Genomic DNA, 18,424 nt, shown 5'->3' with positions numbered 1-18,424 from the left:
CACTGTGTCGAATTACAACTCTGAAAAGGAGACATCATCATCATCAGCTGCTGTGCCTCTTGCTGTTTTGAGCACAAACATGTCCTGGACACCTTATTGCGCCCATCTGCCCTTATGTTGGTGCAAGTTTTTTTATCTGGAAAACGCAGATGCACGAAACTTGAAGAGAAGGTTTGCTTGCCAGAGCTAAACCTTGTCGCTGGTATTCACTCCGAACTTGGCCTTGCTATTGGCGTTGCGATCTATTGTCTCTCTTGGATAAAGACACAGAACGTTGTTAGACACAGAAGTGTTATTCTGTTATTACCTCCTGGCTCACCGCCTGGAAACACAGAAGTTTGATGTGTTATTCTGTTAGTGTCTCTTGTGGAGTGAGACAAGAAAGTTGTATCTGTCATTGCCTTTGATGTTGCATAATCTGTTATTGCCTCCTGGCTCACCAGCCGGAAACCCAGAATAAAGGTGTGGCTGATTGTAAGGATGCTTTATACCTTCATGATGAGGAGGAGATTCCAGTTTGGCGCCTTCCTATTTCAGGGTCATGCTTGACTGCTGACATCAAATAGGGGAGAGGGGGTGGGGGGGCACACAGTGTGGTTCACCCTCTGTTCACAGCGTTGAACTGTTAAAGTACACAGTTTTTTGTTTAAAGATTTGTCTTTGTGGCTTCTTTGTTTCAGCCTTTGCCTCATGGTGAGTTAATGTTTCTTCGAGGGGTCTTGAAGAATTTTTATGATACTTAGCTCAACTTTGGTCTTAGAGCAAACCTTAGGATGTGGGTTTGAGAGGTTGCTAAGAAACACCTTGTGGGCCAATTAGAAGTTCCTTTCCAATGTGATGGAAGGTCTGGGGCCTTCTTTCTGAGGTCGGGTAGTTGTCCGAGCTGCTTATCTGATGGCTGCTTGGCAACTGTTTGTGTTGGTCCACCACAATCCTGTCAAAATGGAGCCACTCTTCTTTACCTTGACAGTTAAGGAGGGGCTCTGCCATAAACTGGCTCCTGGAATGTCATCTGGTCTGATAGATAACCACAGACCTGATCGCAAAACCATAAGGCCAAAACCCAGCGTTTCAGACAGAGGGCCAGAGACAGGGTGGAAAATTATCATATATTACTTAATTATGACTTTTTTGGTGCAAAAAAACTTTACTAACAATATCAGTGGACCTCAGGGAAGATAATACAATTATAAAAAAAAAGAGCATTTCATGACCCCTTTAAATAACGTTGTAAAGTAAATATTGTTAAAAGCATGCAATTTCTGATCTTTAAACGTATCTGAAGCTGAGACAAAAGTTAGTGGGACCTTTTAGTTTTAGTTTCAGTAATATTTAAAGATTAACTATATAAATAACACATCATAGAGATAACATTTTAACTTGCATTATAAAGTGTATTTTATTCCAATATTTCATCAAAGGATGGCCCCATACACATCCACAGAGGTCTGGGCTAAGCCCCGAATATCCACTGACCTTAGAGCTGCCCCTGGTATTCAGCTCATTGGCATTCAGAGCTGCCCCTGGTATTCAGACAAGTGGAGGAGACTGTTGTGGACCCTGCACAGACTTTTTCTCTGTTTTATTTGTACCACATGGTCAATCGTTTGTCTTAGACAGGAAGTTAGCATTACTGGAACAAACATGCAATGGGGAACCTATAAAGTTACCTCATACTAAATATTTATGTCAGTTTGGATGATGGTTAAGAAATTGAATCTCATTGCAGTAACAAGTGCTAGCTTGAATGTACAGAATGAACTGCAGCAGTGTGCACAGACTCTGTAATAATATCCATAAGAGATCATTGTCTGGCATGACAGACTGCATCAGTGACTATTTTGTGCAGTTAATTGGGTTCTGGTTTTAAACCGTATAAATTATCTCTTTGGTTTTTGTCTCTACACATACCCATGAAGATAACTCCATGGCCAAAATGGAGTCTGTCTATCTCTCTCTCTCTCTCTCTCTCTCTCTCTCTCTCCCTCTCTCTCTCTCTGCCTGTCTGTCTGTCTGTTTATAATATACACATGAAACAGAGAAAGACAGAAAATAAACCCCAAATATCTTAAACCTCTGAAGCATAATTTGAAGACAGGCAAGCAAGTGAAGTAAACTACATTTTAATTCAGAAGTGATCCTGTAACTAGAGCAAGATCAATAGCAGTCACTCAGATGCAATGTCAAGTCATACAGAGTATATATAATAAACATTTATAAATTATCAATTTATTCATGGGTTAGCCCTAAACATTTCTAAAATGGACATCAATTTAATGTGTATTGTTTTGCATACTTAATGAAAGATCAGCTTGGGAGAACAGATTGTTTAACATATATGGATGAAATTAACTTACTTTTTGCATTACTTAGTACAAGCAAAACAAACTAGAGCTTTTGTCATGTAAACATCCTCAATGGCCCAAGAGAGATATTATTATATGCAAGCTTAAAATTAGTATACACCAGTACAAACAAAGAATTTGTTTCTACAGTAAACCAAAAGCATCTTGACATGGTTCATTATTTGTGAATTTAATAGTAAGCAATCTTAAATAAATTATAAAGAAATCATAGAACAATTAGATGAACCTTTACCATTAAGATCTGAGGATCAGTTTCATGTATCTTTAATAAATGTTAAATGTATACAAAGACACTGCACAAAAATAGTATTTACACTACTGTTTTAAAGTCAGCATCTTCCATGTTGTGATATACTAATGCAAAATGGCTGTAAACAAAATGAATTGCATTTTCCACTTTTAACTAAGAACAAGTAGCAATACTGGAATATAATATGAAAAGAAAAGATAAGCCCTTGAATCTGATTAGTTTCTCAGCATAGGTCCAAATGATCACCTCTTTTCCAACTTCAAAATTAATCATGACCTCATAACAATCAGAGTTATCTCAGGCTCAATCTGTTAATCACAGTCAATTTCTCAGCTTCATTTCTCTCTTTAATTGAAATTTGGTTGTGCACATAATTGGGAGATTTATGACTGGAGTATAAAGCAGTCAGTGAGTGTTTAATATTTGTGATTAAGTTTTGATTTTTGGTTCTAGTCATTGCTTGTGCTTATTTACTTATACCTGTGTATATGTGAGGTCATCCCAACTCAGCTAATCTAATTTTGGAATAATATGCATGCAGTAATTATTAAACATCAATTGACTGATGTGTTGATTCATTCAATGATTAATAAGGAATGCAAATTATTAGTTTTTATCCATTGATTTGTTACCCTGCTATCTAAAGACACAACTCTTCCATGAGAATTTAACATTAAAAACACTGGAGCTGATAATGTGTAATGTGATGGATTAACCCGACAAACAAGATAATATAAATTCTATACAAGCCATATAGAATAATATTTATTCAAGAATGGTTATCAGGTTTAGCATTGTCCAAACGTTGCTTTGATGACTTCTTTACTCTCTCCAGTTTATATAAAAGTGGAAGCTATGTTAAAAGCTATAGAATCTCTGGTTAATACAAGGCTCAATCTGGGCTCTCAGCACGCAAATCCAATCGACCACCCAGTCTGCTAACACAGGCCAGTGCTGATTAACTAGGTCACTTGCACCCTCGATCTTAATTCACCGAACAGAACTTTGATTTCAGGCAGCTCAACAAGGCCCCGTCCGAAATAGGTTTATTCAGTCGCAGGCTGATTTCCGGCACCTGTTCAAAGGTGAATGCATGCACATGAGGATTGGATTAGCTGACTTATTCTTGATCAAAGTACCTGAATCGAATCAATCAGAGGCCTTCCTCTTCCTCAAATCAGTCTGGGAGTTCCTCAGCATTGCCGGAGATGAAAGATTTGCTGCCAATTTTACTGGATAGTTCTCACAAAACACAACAACGGCCTTGGATGGACATATAACCTCAGAATTTTGTGAGCGTGTGTTATGGGTTATATAAAAGGTTTTCTGTAGATGTACCTGTATACTGTATTTATTCTCATGCTTCTGTTTATTTCAGATTTAATGCATGATGAAAAAAAGAATGAAAAATGAAAATAAATCAGCAAAGGTAAGATCCCATGATGCAAAAACAAGCAAGTATGGCCCTGCTTACTGCTCAGCATGACATGCACACAGCATTCAACAGAATAACTGAGAAACATGGAACAGGCAATGAGGCTGACAGGATCCATCCTAGACTAGAGTTATTCCATCCACATGATCAATCAGGAGGGAGTTCTCAAGTTCTTTAGTTTGATATATCCAGGTTTACGCATTGCAGAATTAACTCAATTGGATACAACTGGATTCTAGTTCTATTACTCCATTTTAAAGTATATCTTCACCTCAAGACCTACCACTCCATGATGTAGCAACAGAAACATTTACATTCACAAGAAATAATGCTAAATAATAATCAATGTACTGTATAATTTGCATACATATACTGACAATGGTATAAATAAGTAGACTTATATGATCTCATTTGTCTGAAAAAAATAAATAATAAAATAAATAAATAAAATGTACCTTCCGTACGACACATTGTGAAAGTAAAAGTGCAAAAAAACTTAAAGCGATGGTTTAACCAGAAATACAAATTCCATCATTTACTCACTATTATGTTGTTCGAAATCTGTGTGACTTTCTTTCATTGAACACAAAAGGAAAAAATGCTGTGAAAGTAAATGTTGACTGAGGCTTTCAGTGTAAAATCTGCCCTAATATATATATATACAGTGTATATATATATATATATATATATATATATATATATATATATATATATATATATATATATACACACACACACACACACACACACACACACACACACACACACATAAAATCATATTGGTTTGGAGCAACATGATGTGGGTGAGTAAATGATGACAGAGTTTTCGTGTGAACCATCCCTTTAAATGTGGCAGCAACTGAGCTGCAGATACACCTACTGATGTGAAGAAACATTTGACAAGTATTTCAACATGCTCTTATGCATTTGAGAGTACACATAAGAATGTAACGCCAAATGTTACACAAAAAGGAGACCAAACACATATTTCCAAAGATCAAGTACTTCCAGATGCAAAATGTGCCCAAGCCTCTATGTCCTTTTAACAGTGTTGTTCATGGCATGACAGTGCTACCTCATGGCATTCTGTACTAAAAATTAGCATATGTGGCCACCTCCACTAATACTCTTCTGACTCCAGAATCAAACATGTTTTAGTGTGCTTGACCGAGGTGCTTTATTATGTGAAAATTAAAGGCACAGCCTCAAACCAGTTGCCACTGTTGTCTTTTCTGCCATCTTTTAAAATATAGTTCCTGCCGTTGAATCAATATCTGCACCTGACCCTTTTATGGTAAATTATTTTAGATAAGAGCATCACCTTGTGATTCATACTTCATGCCAGCCCTTTAATATCTGGGATCAATAATGCAATGTGTTTCATTTCTTTTATGTCTTGTCTTTCTGTAGCCATTCTCTCGGTATACGTTTATTAGATCGTTTTGCTATTGCTTTTTTGATCTAAATCTTTTCTTGTGCCAGTTCTTTACATCTGTTTCTTTGTCATTGACAAAACACAACAACATCATTGTTACAGTGGATATAAATAGTGGTGAACAATTCAAAGTGTTCCTGGCCTCACAGTCAGCTGATGTTGGCTCTGGTGCCCAGTCATAGCATCACATGCTCACCCCTATTGTGCCTCCAGTCCATTTGGGGCAGCGTGGAGAGTCATTTCATGCCGATAATCACTTTTGGCTCTCTGCTGCTCTCTTCAAACAATACTCAGCCTCTCACACAGTCACTTCTGTCTTACTGTTGGTTACAAAGTAGGGCTGCGTGGGAAGGTAATGATGACTGCGGGCAGTGTGTAGCTCATTACCCTGCTCGACTGTGCACAGCTTCCTGGGGCCATAGGTTTTACGTCGACCCACAGTCTCTGTGGCCTCCCAGCTCCTCAGCATGCCTGGGTTTGCTATGGTATTGTAGCTGTAGGCCATTGCGGGATGGGACACATTGCCTTTACTGCTCTTGGGCTTCTGTCCATTTTGCTTGAGGCATGGGACTTCTGTGACGTAGGAAGCTGTGGGCTCCACATGCTCCATTCTCATTGGATGAAGGGGTAGGCTTCCCTTAGTCGCCAACTCAACCAAGTGACGGTGTTGCTTGTTGAGGAAGTCACCATTGGCTTTGGCCGCTGACAACAAGATAGAGAGGAAGAACAAATTAGTTGCGGACATGGGAGATTGCATTTGTGTAAAAAAAATTGTCATGCATTAAGGGGTCATATCATGAGGAATCAAAGTTTCCTTGATCTTTTGAGATAAAGGAGCTTGATGTAGTGTAGACAATTTTGTGATCCCATCAAAGTGTAATGCTGACTTTGCAGGTATTCGCTGTCATTGAAGGATGGGGGAGTCAAAAACTTTTATGATTCCAAAAGCAAACCTGTAAGTCAGTGTGTTGCTTATTTCACATGCAAAGAAATAAAACTGTTTACCACAGCACTGAGACTGCTTTGCAAAGTGTCACCAATGATTTCCTCCTTTCTGCTGACTCTGGGTCCCTTACTATCCTGATTTTGCTCGATCTCAGTTCTGCCTTTGACACCGTCTGTCATAATACACTCCTCTCCCGACTCCTGACAGATGCAGCTCTCTCTTGGATTTCCTCCTACCTCACTGACAGACAATACTACGTTCTATTCATAATTACAATTCCCCCATACCCCCCCTCACCCAAGGTGTCCCCCAGGGCTCTGTTCTCTGACTGTTTATCTTCACAACTTATATGCCTCCCCTCGGTAACATTATTTGCCATCATGGCGTTGGTCATGTTATGCAGATGACACACAGATTTATACAGCTTTTCAATCTGATAAGACCCTTCCACACTGTTTTTTAACCGCCTGTATCAGAGATAAAAACAAATGATTTTACTGCAACATTCTCAAATTCAATACTGATAAAACTGAGATCATGATTTTTTGGCCCACCAAATCTCAACAGAAACATAGATATATGTCATTGACAGAACACTCATTAGACCCTGCCAACACATTTGACTCTTCCCTCACCTTTGAAGCCCACATTAGCTCCCTCACTAAAACTGCATTTTTTCATCTCCCGCTCTTTTCACTAACTTACCCACTAAAACAATTGCAAGGTTACAGTATATCCAAAATTCAGCTAATAGAGTTCTTATTACTCCAAATACTTACTCCAGTCTGCACACATCATTCCCAACCTGTTCAATCTACACTGGTTACCCGTCTCATCTCACATCTAATTCAGAATACTTCTGTCGCCTTTTAAAGCACTTCACGGCCTTGCACTGCACTGCCTATGTGAACTACTTCTCTCTTACATTCCTATATGTACACTCCTGTCCTCTGAGTCTAGACTGCTTTCTGTACCCAGAATTCAACTCTCATGCAGGTCTTTCAGTGTAGTAGCACTTAAACTTTGGAACTCACTTCTACTCAACCTCTGCAACATCACTTTTATCTCCACCTTCAAATCCCAATTAAAGACCTAAAATTTGTCACTGCATTTCAAGTCCACCTTAAGTCGTTTATTTTTATTTTTTCATGTACATATATCTAAATACAATTATATTTGACTCTTTAATGTGATTTTCTTATAAAGCGACCTTTAGCTCTTGAAAAGGCGCTATATAAATGAAACATAGTATTATTATATTTAATTCTAAGGGCCAGAGAGAGGGTGGAAAATTTCCACAAATGTTTTTGGCAAAAATGTTTTTGTTTTTTTTCACTAACATAAGAAGTGGATCTCAAGGGAAAAAATAAATAACTAAAATTTATGATATGACCTAGTGGTAGGAAATTGATTAACTCTAGAAAGTCGAGTCTTTTGAATCTGTTTACCTAAAAGATTTGTTCAGATTCATTCACTGACCATTTATGCAGATTAAATCTTTACGGCAGTAGATGGAGACAAATTAGCATATTTTAATGCGTTATAAAATGTTCATAAAAAATATTGTCTTTGAATCATTGATTCAACTGATTAAAATTTGTGTCTACAAATGTTCAAAAAAAAAAAAATTACTATAAATCTACTTATTTCCTTGTCGTGAACGAGATGTCTTGTTCAGACTCAAATCACAGACTCAGACTTGTTTAGTGAAGAAGCGTATTTGTTCAGTGGGTCAAACCAATTATATGATCCTTTGCAGCCCAAACTCAAATGCTATTGGCTCATGCTATTGTCATGATCACTGATGGCTGAGATGGAGGACCCAAAATGCAGAGATGGAGAAAATTCTTTTAAGAAAACAACCAAAATACAACAGTAACCTCTCTCAGTGGAGGGAAAAGACAAACCAAAACAAGGCTGGAAAAACTTGATAACAGATAAACAAAAACTGATCGCAGGCTGGAAGGTAGTATTCCGACTGACAAGACTGAACACACAAATTCACAAAACAAATAAGCAGGGAACATGAGACAGAGATGAGTTTAAATAGAGGAAAACACAAGGGGACACAGGTGCTCCAGATCTGTTAACGAGCAGTGCAACCAGCGTTTGCACTGCTCGATAAAGAACGCATGTGAAAAGAGCGCACGGCAAGGAACCAAAACCGAAGCCCTGCACCCACACTGAGACAAAACACGAAACACAATACAGACACAGATCAAGAGTGTCAGGACCCTGTCACAACAAAAACCCAGACTGACAAAGTAACAGGATCCTGACACTACCCCCTCTCAAAGGGACACCTCCTGGCATCTAAAAAAAGGGAACATAAAACACCAAACAAGACAAGCAGAACATGTACTAACAGAGAACAGGAAGAACAAAAGAAGGGGAGGGAAGGGAGGAAAACCAGGGAGGAAAGGGGCGGGGTCCAGCAGCCTGGGAGAGGGCTTCAGGGAGGGGAGTAGTTTCAGTGGTCTGGGAGGAGGTTTGAGGTAGGGAATGAGGGAGGAGAGGAGGGTGGCAAGGACAGGAAGGGGAGCAGACTGGGCCAGTGGCCACTGGACAGGGGTCAGGAGGGAAGGGAATCATAGGTGTGGGGTCTGGCAGTGCTGTGGCCACTGGGAGGGGGTCCGACTGAGCAGCGGCTGCTGGGAACTGGACAGTCTTGATGACCATAGGGAACAGGACAGGCTTGTTGACGGCCTCAGGGAACAGGAAAGACTCGATGACCATAGGGAACAAGACAGGCTCGTCAACGGCTGCAGTGGATGGTAACGCTGGCAGCACCTGGGGAATGGCCTCAGTGGCCGTGAACGCTGACAGGGGCAGGGGAACGGCCTCCGTGGACGCTGGCAGCGGCAGGGGAATGGCCTCCGTGGACGCTGGCAGCGGCAGGGGAATGGCCTCCATGGACGCTGGCAGCGGCAGAGGAACGGTCTCCATGGACGCTGGCATCGGCAGGGGAACGGCCTCTGTGGCCGTGTGCACTGGCAGCTGCAACTGGGGAACGGCCTCTGTGGCTGTGGGTGCTGACAGCGGCAGGGGAACGGCCTCCATGGATGCTGGCAGCGACAGGGGAATGGCCTCCGTGGTCATGTGCACTGGCAGCTGCAACTGGGGAACAGCCTCCATGGCCATGGGTACTGGCAGCAGCAGGGGAACGGCCTCCGTGGACGCAGGCAGCGGCAGGGGAATGGCCTCCGTGGCCATGTGCGCTGGCAGCTTCAACTGGGAAACAGCCTCTGTGGCCGTGGGTGCTGTCAACAGCAGGGGAACGGCTTCCGTGGACACTGGCAGCGGCACGGGAACGGCCTCCGTGGTCGTGTGCACTGGCAGCTGCAACTGGGGAACAGCCTCCATGGCCATGGGTACTGGCAGCAGCAGGGGAACGGCCTCCGTGGACGCTGGCAGTGGCAGGGGAACGGCCTCCGTGGTCGTGTGCACTGGCAGCTGCAACTGGGGAATGGCCTCCGTGGACACTGGCAGCGGCAGGGGAATGGCCTCCGTGGACACTGACAGCGGCAGGGGAATGGCCTCCGTGGCCGTGTGCACTGGCAGGTGCAATTGGGGAACAGCCTCCATGGCTGTGGGTTCTGACAGCAGCAGGGGAATGGCCTCCGTGGCCGTGAGCACTGGCAGTGGCAGGGGAATGGCCTCCATGGACACTGGCAGCAACTGAGGAGTAGATGCCCTTCTCCTCCTCCTCTTCCAGATGGTGAGAAGCACTGCTGTGGGAACCGCCACCGCCTCCTGGTAGTCAGCGACGGGCTCCTCCACCTCCTGATGGTCAGCGGTGGGCTCCTCCTGACAGTCAGAGGCAGGCTCCTCTGCCTCCCTGCAAACAGTCACAGTGGGCTCGGCCGATGGGCTGGGCTTCTTCCTTCTCCTCCTCCTCCTCCTCCTCTTCTGAGGTGTGGAAGCAGTGGCCGAGGCGTCCACTTCCGCATAGGGGGTGCCATCATTCTTGGGCTGGGAGGAGGATTGGAAGTCCTCCGAGGCACAGGCTGTGATGAACTCATCCCACTTCATGGCTAGCCTGATAGCCTCGAGAAGACTCTCACCCCCATCTGGGACACAAGATTTAATGGGTTTAGTCAGACCTGCCTTAAAAAATCAATAAAGCAGGCCTGATTGTATCACAGCCCAAGGATAATGCCAAAAACTCTAGGGCATACCCCCACATGGACTTGTCCTCCTGCCATACCCCATGCAGTTTTCTTACGTGCTCTGCACGCTGGCGTGCAGGAGAACCAGATTTATAAAAAATAAAAAAAACCATCTCTGCTGGGTTCGTCTGCGGCTCGTTTGTTATGTCACGATCACTGATGGCTGAGATGGAGGACCCAAACACAGAGATGCAGAAAAGTCTTTATTAAGAAAACAACCAAAAAAGGCAAACCAAAACAAGGCTGGAAAATCTAGAAAACAGCTAAACAAAAGCTGATTGCAGACTGGGAGGTAGCATTCCAACTAACAAGACCGACTGAACACACAAACTCACAAAACAAATGAGCAGGGAACACAAGACAGTGACAAGTTTAAATAGAGGAAAATATAAGGGGACACAGGTGCTGCAGATCTGTTAACGAGCAGTGCAACCAGCGTTGCAATAGCAATGCTGATTGCTGCTGGGCAGCACCTACAAGAAACAAGAGAAAAACAAACAGGCACACACAGCTAAAACAAGTCAGAAAGACAGTCAGGGGAGGCACAGTCAGACCTGACTGTGACAGCTATAGCAAACTTCCTTTAAGACAAGTCAGGTCACTCCAGGCAGCCTGTGGGGATGCTATTTTTTATGGATACAAGTACAGCTCCTATCGACTTAAATAGGGAAAGGCAGAAATCTCCAAAATGGTTTAACAAATTTACGATAACATATTTCAAATACTCTATAAAATCTGACAACATTCATATCATAAATTGTGTTTCTTTATCTTTGTTTATATGCTAAAAAAAAAAAAACTGGTCCAGCTATTGCGCGTGCACGTTCTCAATTATAACTGACTATCAAAAAAGGAAATTGGCTCTTTTAGCGGTAAGACTAACAATAAGTTCACTTAAAAGATTTTGTTCAAAAACACAGATTTGTTCACAAACGAAATACCACTAATGTGACACCATTAAATCTTTAAAGGAACATTTGAGTATAACATTCTTAAACCAGCCAACAACGGGCATTGCTACACAGTACGATAGTTTGGTCAGTCTCCCTCCATTTCTACTGAAACATTAGCACTTAGTCTACTGAATGTATGAGTTTAGAATGCATGCAGTTAAGGTTTTCAATATGCTGGTAGTGCAAGTATGGCCTGTCATGTTCCACAGGGTGGAAGGTTTACCAAGTTATTTATGTTCATACAGAAATTATTTCTCTTAGATTACTGGGTATCCTTGTATGACTTCCTCATTCTGCTTTTGATGGTTGGTTGCTTTGATGACCTTGAAGATAAACTTTTCATGCTTCAAACGAGTTTGGTCTGTGGTGTGATGATAAATCTTATTTATCTCTTGTCTGCCCCTGTGGGAGGGGAGTGAGATGTGGTGCGTGGCAGACATTTTTCCACTGGTGCACAGCCCTCCAATATCAGATACACTGATCATCACAACAGACAGGTAAATCAATTACATTGCTCAACAGTGCATATCTTTAAGAGCCATAATCAAGATGAATCTGAGGTTTTGTAACTAGTGCCCCTATACACTGTTCAAATATCTATCAGCTTGCAACTCTGTGACTCCACACATGGAGTTAGTGCCATCTGTATCTCAAAGGGATAGGGGATGTGGGTTTTGTTGGGAGGATATTCTGGTGAAGGCCATTATTAGTAAGCTTCACTTCTCTAAGTTGAGTAGAAATCCAATTCTGTGACCTTAGAGATGTATTTAGGGACTGTGAGAGAAGTATTGATTGGCAAAAATGGGGACTTATCAGTGCTAAGGTGAAGAATTCTGGACCTTTTGGAATTTTCTTGAGGGAGGCAATTAAATAATAAGAAAATAAAAAACACTGGGATGCCAGAGGGTCAGTTATTCTTAGCTCAATGATCTCATGGTATGTCATCCATGATGAGATGAAATTAGAACATTTAGCTTGTCTAAAAAGGGCAGAAAGCTTTAGGTGATTTTCACAGTATAAATTACAAACATTAGTGATATTCTCACTGGGCTTTAGGCGTCGTGTCACAGTGATTGAGAAATCTTCAGGTGATCAGATGGAGAAACAATAGTATAAACATCACAATTAAACCACGACAAGTCATGCAAAACCTTGGCAAGATTAACAAAATAACAAGAAATTTCTTAATAATGCAATGCACTGCAGAGTGAGTAAAACACCCCTAACCATGGTAAAATCATCATAGCCCACAGGACTGAGTGGCTTATTGCTTTTATAAAATGACAGCAATAGGACTATGATAAAATACACTAATGTTCAATTAAGAGTTCAATTTATTATTAACACGAATTGCAATAAACAATTGTTCCACAACTAATATAGCTCATTATCCTAACTGTAGGCTGTTTGTGGTTGCCAAGCAATGTAGCAACTTGACGCATTAAAGGAATATTCCGAGTTCAATACAAGTTAAGATCAGTCGACAGCATATGTGGCATAATGTTGGTTATGACAATAATTCATTTTGACTCGTCCTTCTTTTTCTTTAAAAAAGGCAAAAATGGAGGTTAAAGTGAGGCACTTTTTTTGGAGGGTTTAAAGGCAGAAAGGTGAAGTTTATAATTTTATAAAACATTAATTCTTACATTAATTCTTCTGTTAAAAGTTATGTTGTGTATTATTTGAGCTGTAAAGTTTTTTTAAATCATCGTTTTTTTCAATGAACTACTGTTTTAGATGGGTGAACTTGTCCGTAATTTTTACGGTAAAAGACTGTAAAAATGCTACAGTAAAAAATTTTTTTTACATTTGTTAATGAGTAGTTACTGTAAAATATACATTAAAATTGTTTAATATATTTAAAAAGAAAATACATGTAAAATGTTGTAAAAATTACATTGTGGAGAGTGGGGCGGGCTGAGCGACGATTGTGTGGATACATTTTTTAGATGTAAAAAGTATGATTTAATTAACAGTTAAAATGTATATTATGTTTAACAACATTTACAGAGAGAACATTTTTACAGTAAATTCTTGTTAACATTACGGTAAAAAAAAGTAATCAGGCATTCCCAGAATTCCCTGCATGACCCATCATATTTCACTACATTTTATGGGAGTAGTTATATTTATTTTTATTTTTTATATCAGTTATTAACTTTGGGGTGTTCTGTGTTATATATAATGTAGTTTAGTTAATGTTTATTGTATTATTTTAATTTCACATGTGTTACCCTGATGGTGTTTAGTGTTTGTGTGAGTGACACTGAGCACTGTCTCTACATGTTTATTGGTCATTGCTCCAGGAAGAGCCACTATTGATGAACAATACATTATAAAGTGAAAAGCAGATTTTTACTGTTTCAGAAGGTTAATATAATAAGTTTTACATTTAATAATATAAACGACAGTACTGCACCGTAAAATATACCGTAATTTTTTACCATAAAAACAACAGTTTTAAACTGTAAAATGTACAGGTTGTCCTTTAAAGTTGTTTACATTTTTACTGTATTTTTTTTACATAATTATTCTGGCAACCACAGCTGCAAGTTTTTTTGTAAAAACAACTGGATTTTTTTTTTTTTTTACAGTGAATTATTTGTCACCGACATTACATCATCATGGCAATGAAGTTTTAAAATTGTAAATAACTTTAGACAGAAAAGTTTAGTAAGTGAAGTATTTTAATGTTTGCGGATTGGCCCCATTAACTTTCATTGTAAGTGCCTCACTGGAACCCAGATTTTTGCTTTTTTTTTTTTTTTTTAAATGAAAAAAGTCAACATGTTTTAATCAAGTTTATGCCACAAATGCCGTCGATTGAACTTACCTTTTAATGAACCCTGAATATTCCTTTAATGTAGAATGTGCAATCAAAGGTGTGCGTTTATCTGCATTTTACAACAATTTAAAATACGGTTTATCCAATTAGAATTTAGAGACTGAATTATGCATTATATAAAAGTAAAATGTGTTAAAACTGGCATTTAAAACATAAAACTTGTTCGAACAAATGTTTTGTAATCATTCAAATATATTTTTGTACTGTATATTGGGCATAACTAAGACAAGCAGTCCTCATTTCTGCTGGGTTTATTGAAAAGCTATTGAGATATTTTTGAAGACTCCCAAGTGAATTAAAGTCAACTGTAATGAATTTCAATTCAGTGTCAGCGATAATACACTTTTTTCCCTCTCAAAACCTCTTATTCTGAGATACATTAATCATTTCTAAAATATTCTGCAGTGAATGCTATGTTCAATAAATGGTATAATTTATGATTTTAGCACAGGACAGATTCACATGAGAGTATAAAACTGATGTGCTAAAAATGATCTTTTTGAGTGAAAATTCTTCTTACCCACAGCCTTCAATGAAGCATATTTGTTGAGTTCCTTTCCTGGCTGCTGTTGCTCATAGACATGGGACAGCTGGCTGAGGGCTGGATACGGGTGAGTTTGCATCATGCTGTTTATCTGGCCACCTTCTGCAAACAAAACAAAATATTGTTACAGAGTGGCATCGTTCTTTTGTTAAAATGTACAGCATTTTCTTAGTCATTCCTATTATAATATGTCTTGCTTTATCACTGAATATATATCACTTCTAATTCAATTACTACTAATAACAAAAAAGAAACAACAGATGCAGATTGAACATTTTATCGCACAGAGGTTGCTCTTTCAAAGCTCAAAAGACTTTTTGGAGATCTCAATTACGATTTATTTAAATATAAACTTTGTCTTAGATGTTTCTCCTTAAATTCCTTAGGAGAAATAGAATGAAACAATTGTAACATACAGTAGCTCAGCACAAAAGTTTTCAATGTATCTCCATTGAATCTCATTGCAGTCTAGGAGAAACAACTGAGATTTCAAAGAGATCTCATGTGTGATTTTTTTCCCCCCCTATTGGGCCAGCACTTCAGACATGAAACAATCCAGGGGCCGGTTGCACCAGCTTATACGTAAATTACAATTTAGCCTAGTTGTGGCGTAAATGGGCACTAAGTCACAATTTATGCACTACTAAATATGTGAGCGTTGCACCATTAAACTTAGGTAGAATGTAACCCTACATATAAACTAAATATTTACGGCAGCCTCCGAACAGGAATAATGGATAGAATCTGATATTTTATGACATCAATGAGCTCATGTTTTAGTTGACAGGCTTTAATCATTTCAACATTCAGTATGATGTTGACATTTACACTCATTTACATTTAAGAAAGAGGAAAAAAAGTACTTTTAAGCAGCTCTTCAGCATGAAACCGTTCTAGCGGTGCCGTTTTCAGGGTGTATCGCCCGGTGTCAAGTTTCAACACATTCAAAATATATATAGGATATTAAAATGAATAAATGTCTATTTTTCCAGCCTGTTGTATTAGCATTTATTTATCACCCCTTATTTATTTTAGATACAGTTCCTATTTATTGTTATTTACTCAGGACAAATATACAATTTATCAAATGTACTTTTATTACATATCGTATTTTAAAGGGGATATAAATTATTACAGCTGACACTTACAGGTTACAAGGTTTGAACATCAACCGTAACAAGATAAAACTGAAATTCACAGCTTTTTAACACTTCTGTGTACAAATTTGAAGGCTGCTTATTAAATCAATTAAGGTAAACTTCATAATATGCGACTACGCATTACTTTATGGAGAGCTTATGACCTACTAGTTAAGTCTTGACTTAAGAACAGGTGGTGCAACCAAATTAAGCACTGACTTAGTTACAAACTAACTAGTAGTTACTAAGCCCTTAGTGTGAACTTTACGTCCCAACTTACGTGAGAACTTACGCACAGCTGGTGCAACCCTACCCTGATACCTAAAGGCTCTAATCAACAACTTTTTGAACAGCATATAGCAGAAGAATCAGATTGAATAGTTCTGATGAGCTGTTTGATGTGTGCATGCGGCTGATGTCACAACCGGTGTCAATCTCCCTATGATGTGACAGACCCAGACCCCATAAGCACTGATGTGTATATACAAATGTTGTCATTGATTTCCTCACTTGACTCCTTCTAATTCATAGAGAGGAACTGTCAGTGGTGAATAACGATGAAAGAGGTGTAACCTGCGTGGCAGAGCTGTCAGTGTGGAGCTCCTGTTGTGACTAATTAAACACTTAGCCTTGTAGCAGGGTTGCTTACACACGTCTTTACTGAGCGCCATACATTGAGTCATACCACACCAGATATCACACTGATTAGTGCTTCTGGAAAGACAGTATAGACTACTGTGTACATTAGCAGTAGAGTTGTTTTTATGTTCCCTGTAAAGTTTTTGCCAAATAATAACAGATAGGTTTTCTTTGTTTTTCCAAAATATGTGGAAAATATGATTTATTTGCTAGTATTTTCAAATAGGCAACTGAAAATTGAGTGATGAGCACTCTGCCATAGTTTTTGAAGTGTATGTTTCAAGGTTATTATAAGGACAAAAACAAAATAAACAAGCTCATATGAACCTCATTATGTAACCTCTTTTTTTTTTAAAGAACATTTTAATTTGTATCGGGCCACAATGTTCCTGTCAAGCAAACATGATCTTCATTTTGCACATCACAGATTTTGCAGCCTCTACTCTCTAGAAATTTTGACAGAAGTTACAGATCTTTTCTATTATTTTCTAGTTATTTTCTAATGCATCAATTTACATAGATTTGTGTATTGTTCAAAATTGGATGACTCAGTTAAAAGATATTAAAAACCTTTAGGCCCGATACATACTTTATTAAAGTATGTGAACGCCAACACTTCTATATACACAAACTCAAGTGTGTGTGTTGTTGCATTCGGAAATGTGTCAGGCTGCAAATCATAACGCAATGTGATTGTAGCAGGATATGTCGTCAACACCCCCCCCCCCCAATTGTAGGTAGCTTGAATAGTTTGTACCTAAACATGCGGGAGTGCCCAAACATTGCTGTCACCTGGCCTGCTAGTAATTAACTTCATTATGTTACAATATAAGCAGACCATGCAGCCATGTCAGTGTGCTTGCTAATGGTTGGACACCCCTTGTTTGCTGCTTGTGTTAGGAGTCGTGTAGTTCGTGTCCTTGGTTTCCAACTCTTAGTGAGTTGAGGTATGTGGTGTGAAAAATACACTATGTTTGTGAAACCCTTTTTGTGTTAGTAACTAGCTTGTGTTTTTGCAGCTGGAGTTGCGTGACAGTTGTTCATTAGAATCCAGTCCATTTGCTTGAGTGGTTCTAACACTGTTTGTGTGTCGGTCGGAGGCGTATGTCTGCCTGATCACCTCCAGTAGTGAATGGTGTGTGTACATCCTCAAGGGAACATGGACCTGGGCTGTTTTGTTTTGGTTTGTTTTGTTCTGTTTTTATCTTTTTGGTTTTGTATTTTTGTTTTCTGGATTTATTCCATGCTTGTAATTAAGCTTTTTATTTATTTATTTATTTTTTTTGTCTAACTGTTGTTGGTGCAGTTAAGTATTTAAATGGAGATACTGGTTGTGATGAGAAACATTCCTTAAATTCTTGTCATTGCTCTGTCCTTGACTCATTTTAATATTTATTTTATTTCTTTTTATGGGGTGCTGTGGGTTTGCCTTAGGGTGCCTGGTTACAGGATATATTGGCCCTTATGTTTGCTGTGGTAGTTCAGTTGAGTACTGGTTTAAGTGGTGCAGTGTGAGCATGAGTTTGTGGGTATGGTAACTTTCACTTTTGGGGAGGGTGGGCCCTTTTCTTCCCAGTGTCGTTGCTTCCCTGGAGGTCAGCACCAGCCTTCCCAGCTTTTTAAAAGAGGTATTCTGCTTATGTGTGTAGGTAACTAAATGGTATGTAAATTGATTGTGTTCTCATCAGTGACACTTGTGTTTT

The 18,424-nt window shown here is 39.4% G+C and overlaps 1 protein-coding gene across 1 annotated transcript in view; it reads right to left on the bottom strand.

Moving 5' to 3' along the window:
* Positions 1-2,104: 2,104 nt before the first annotated feature.
* LOC127423487 (protein shisa-9A) overlaps positions 2,105-18,424 on the bottom strand; it is a 57,165-nt gene continuing 40,845 nt past the window's right edge. Inside the window, exons 3-4 of the mRNA XM_051667831.1 lie at positions 14,920-15,045; positions 2,105-6,188 (exon numbers count right to left, since the gene is read on the bottom strand). Of these exons, the coding sequence (XP_051523791.1) occupies positions 5,785-6,188; positions 14,920-15,045 (530 nt within the window). The 3' untranslated portion in view covers positions 2,105-5,784. The remainder of the gene's footprint in view (positions 6,189-14,919; positions 15,046-18,424) is intronic.

The sequence above is a fragment of the Myxocyprinus asiaticus genome, chromosome 32 (genome assembly GCF_019703515.2).
Source record: "Myxocyprinus asiaticus isolate MX2 ecotype Aquarium Trade chromosome 32, UBuf_Myxa_2, whole genome shotgun sequence".
NCBI lineage: Eukaryota > Metazoa > Chordata > Actinopteri > Cypriniformes > Catostomidae > Myxocyprinus > Myxocyprinus asiaticus.
Note: the sequence above shows the minus strand (reverse complement) of the source record. Positions and strands in the feature narration are given on the sequence as shown.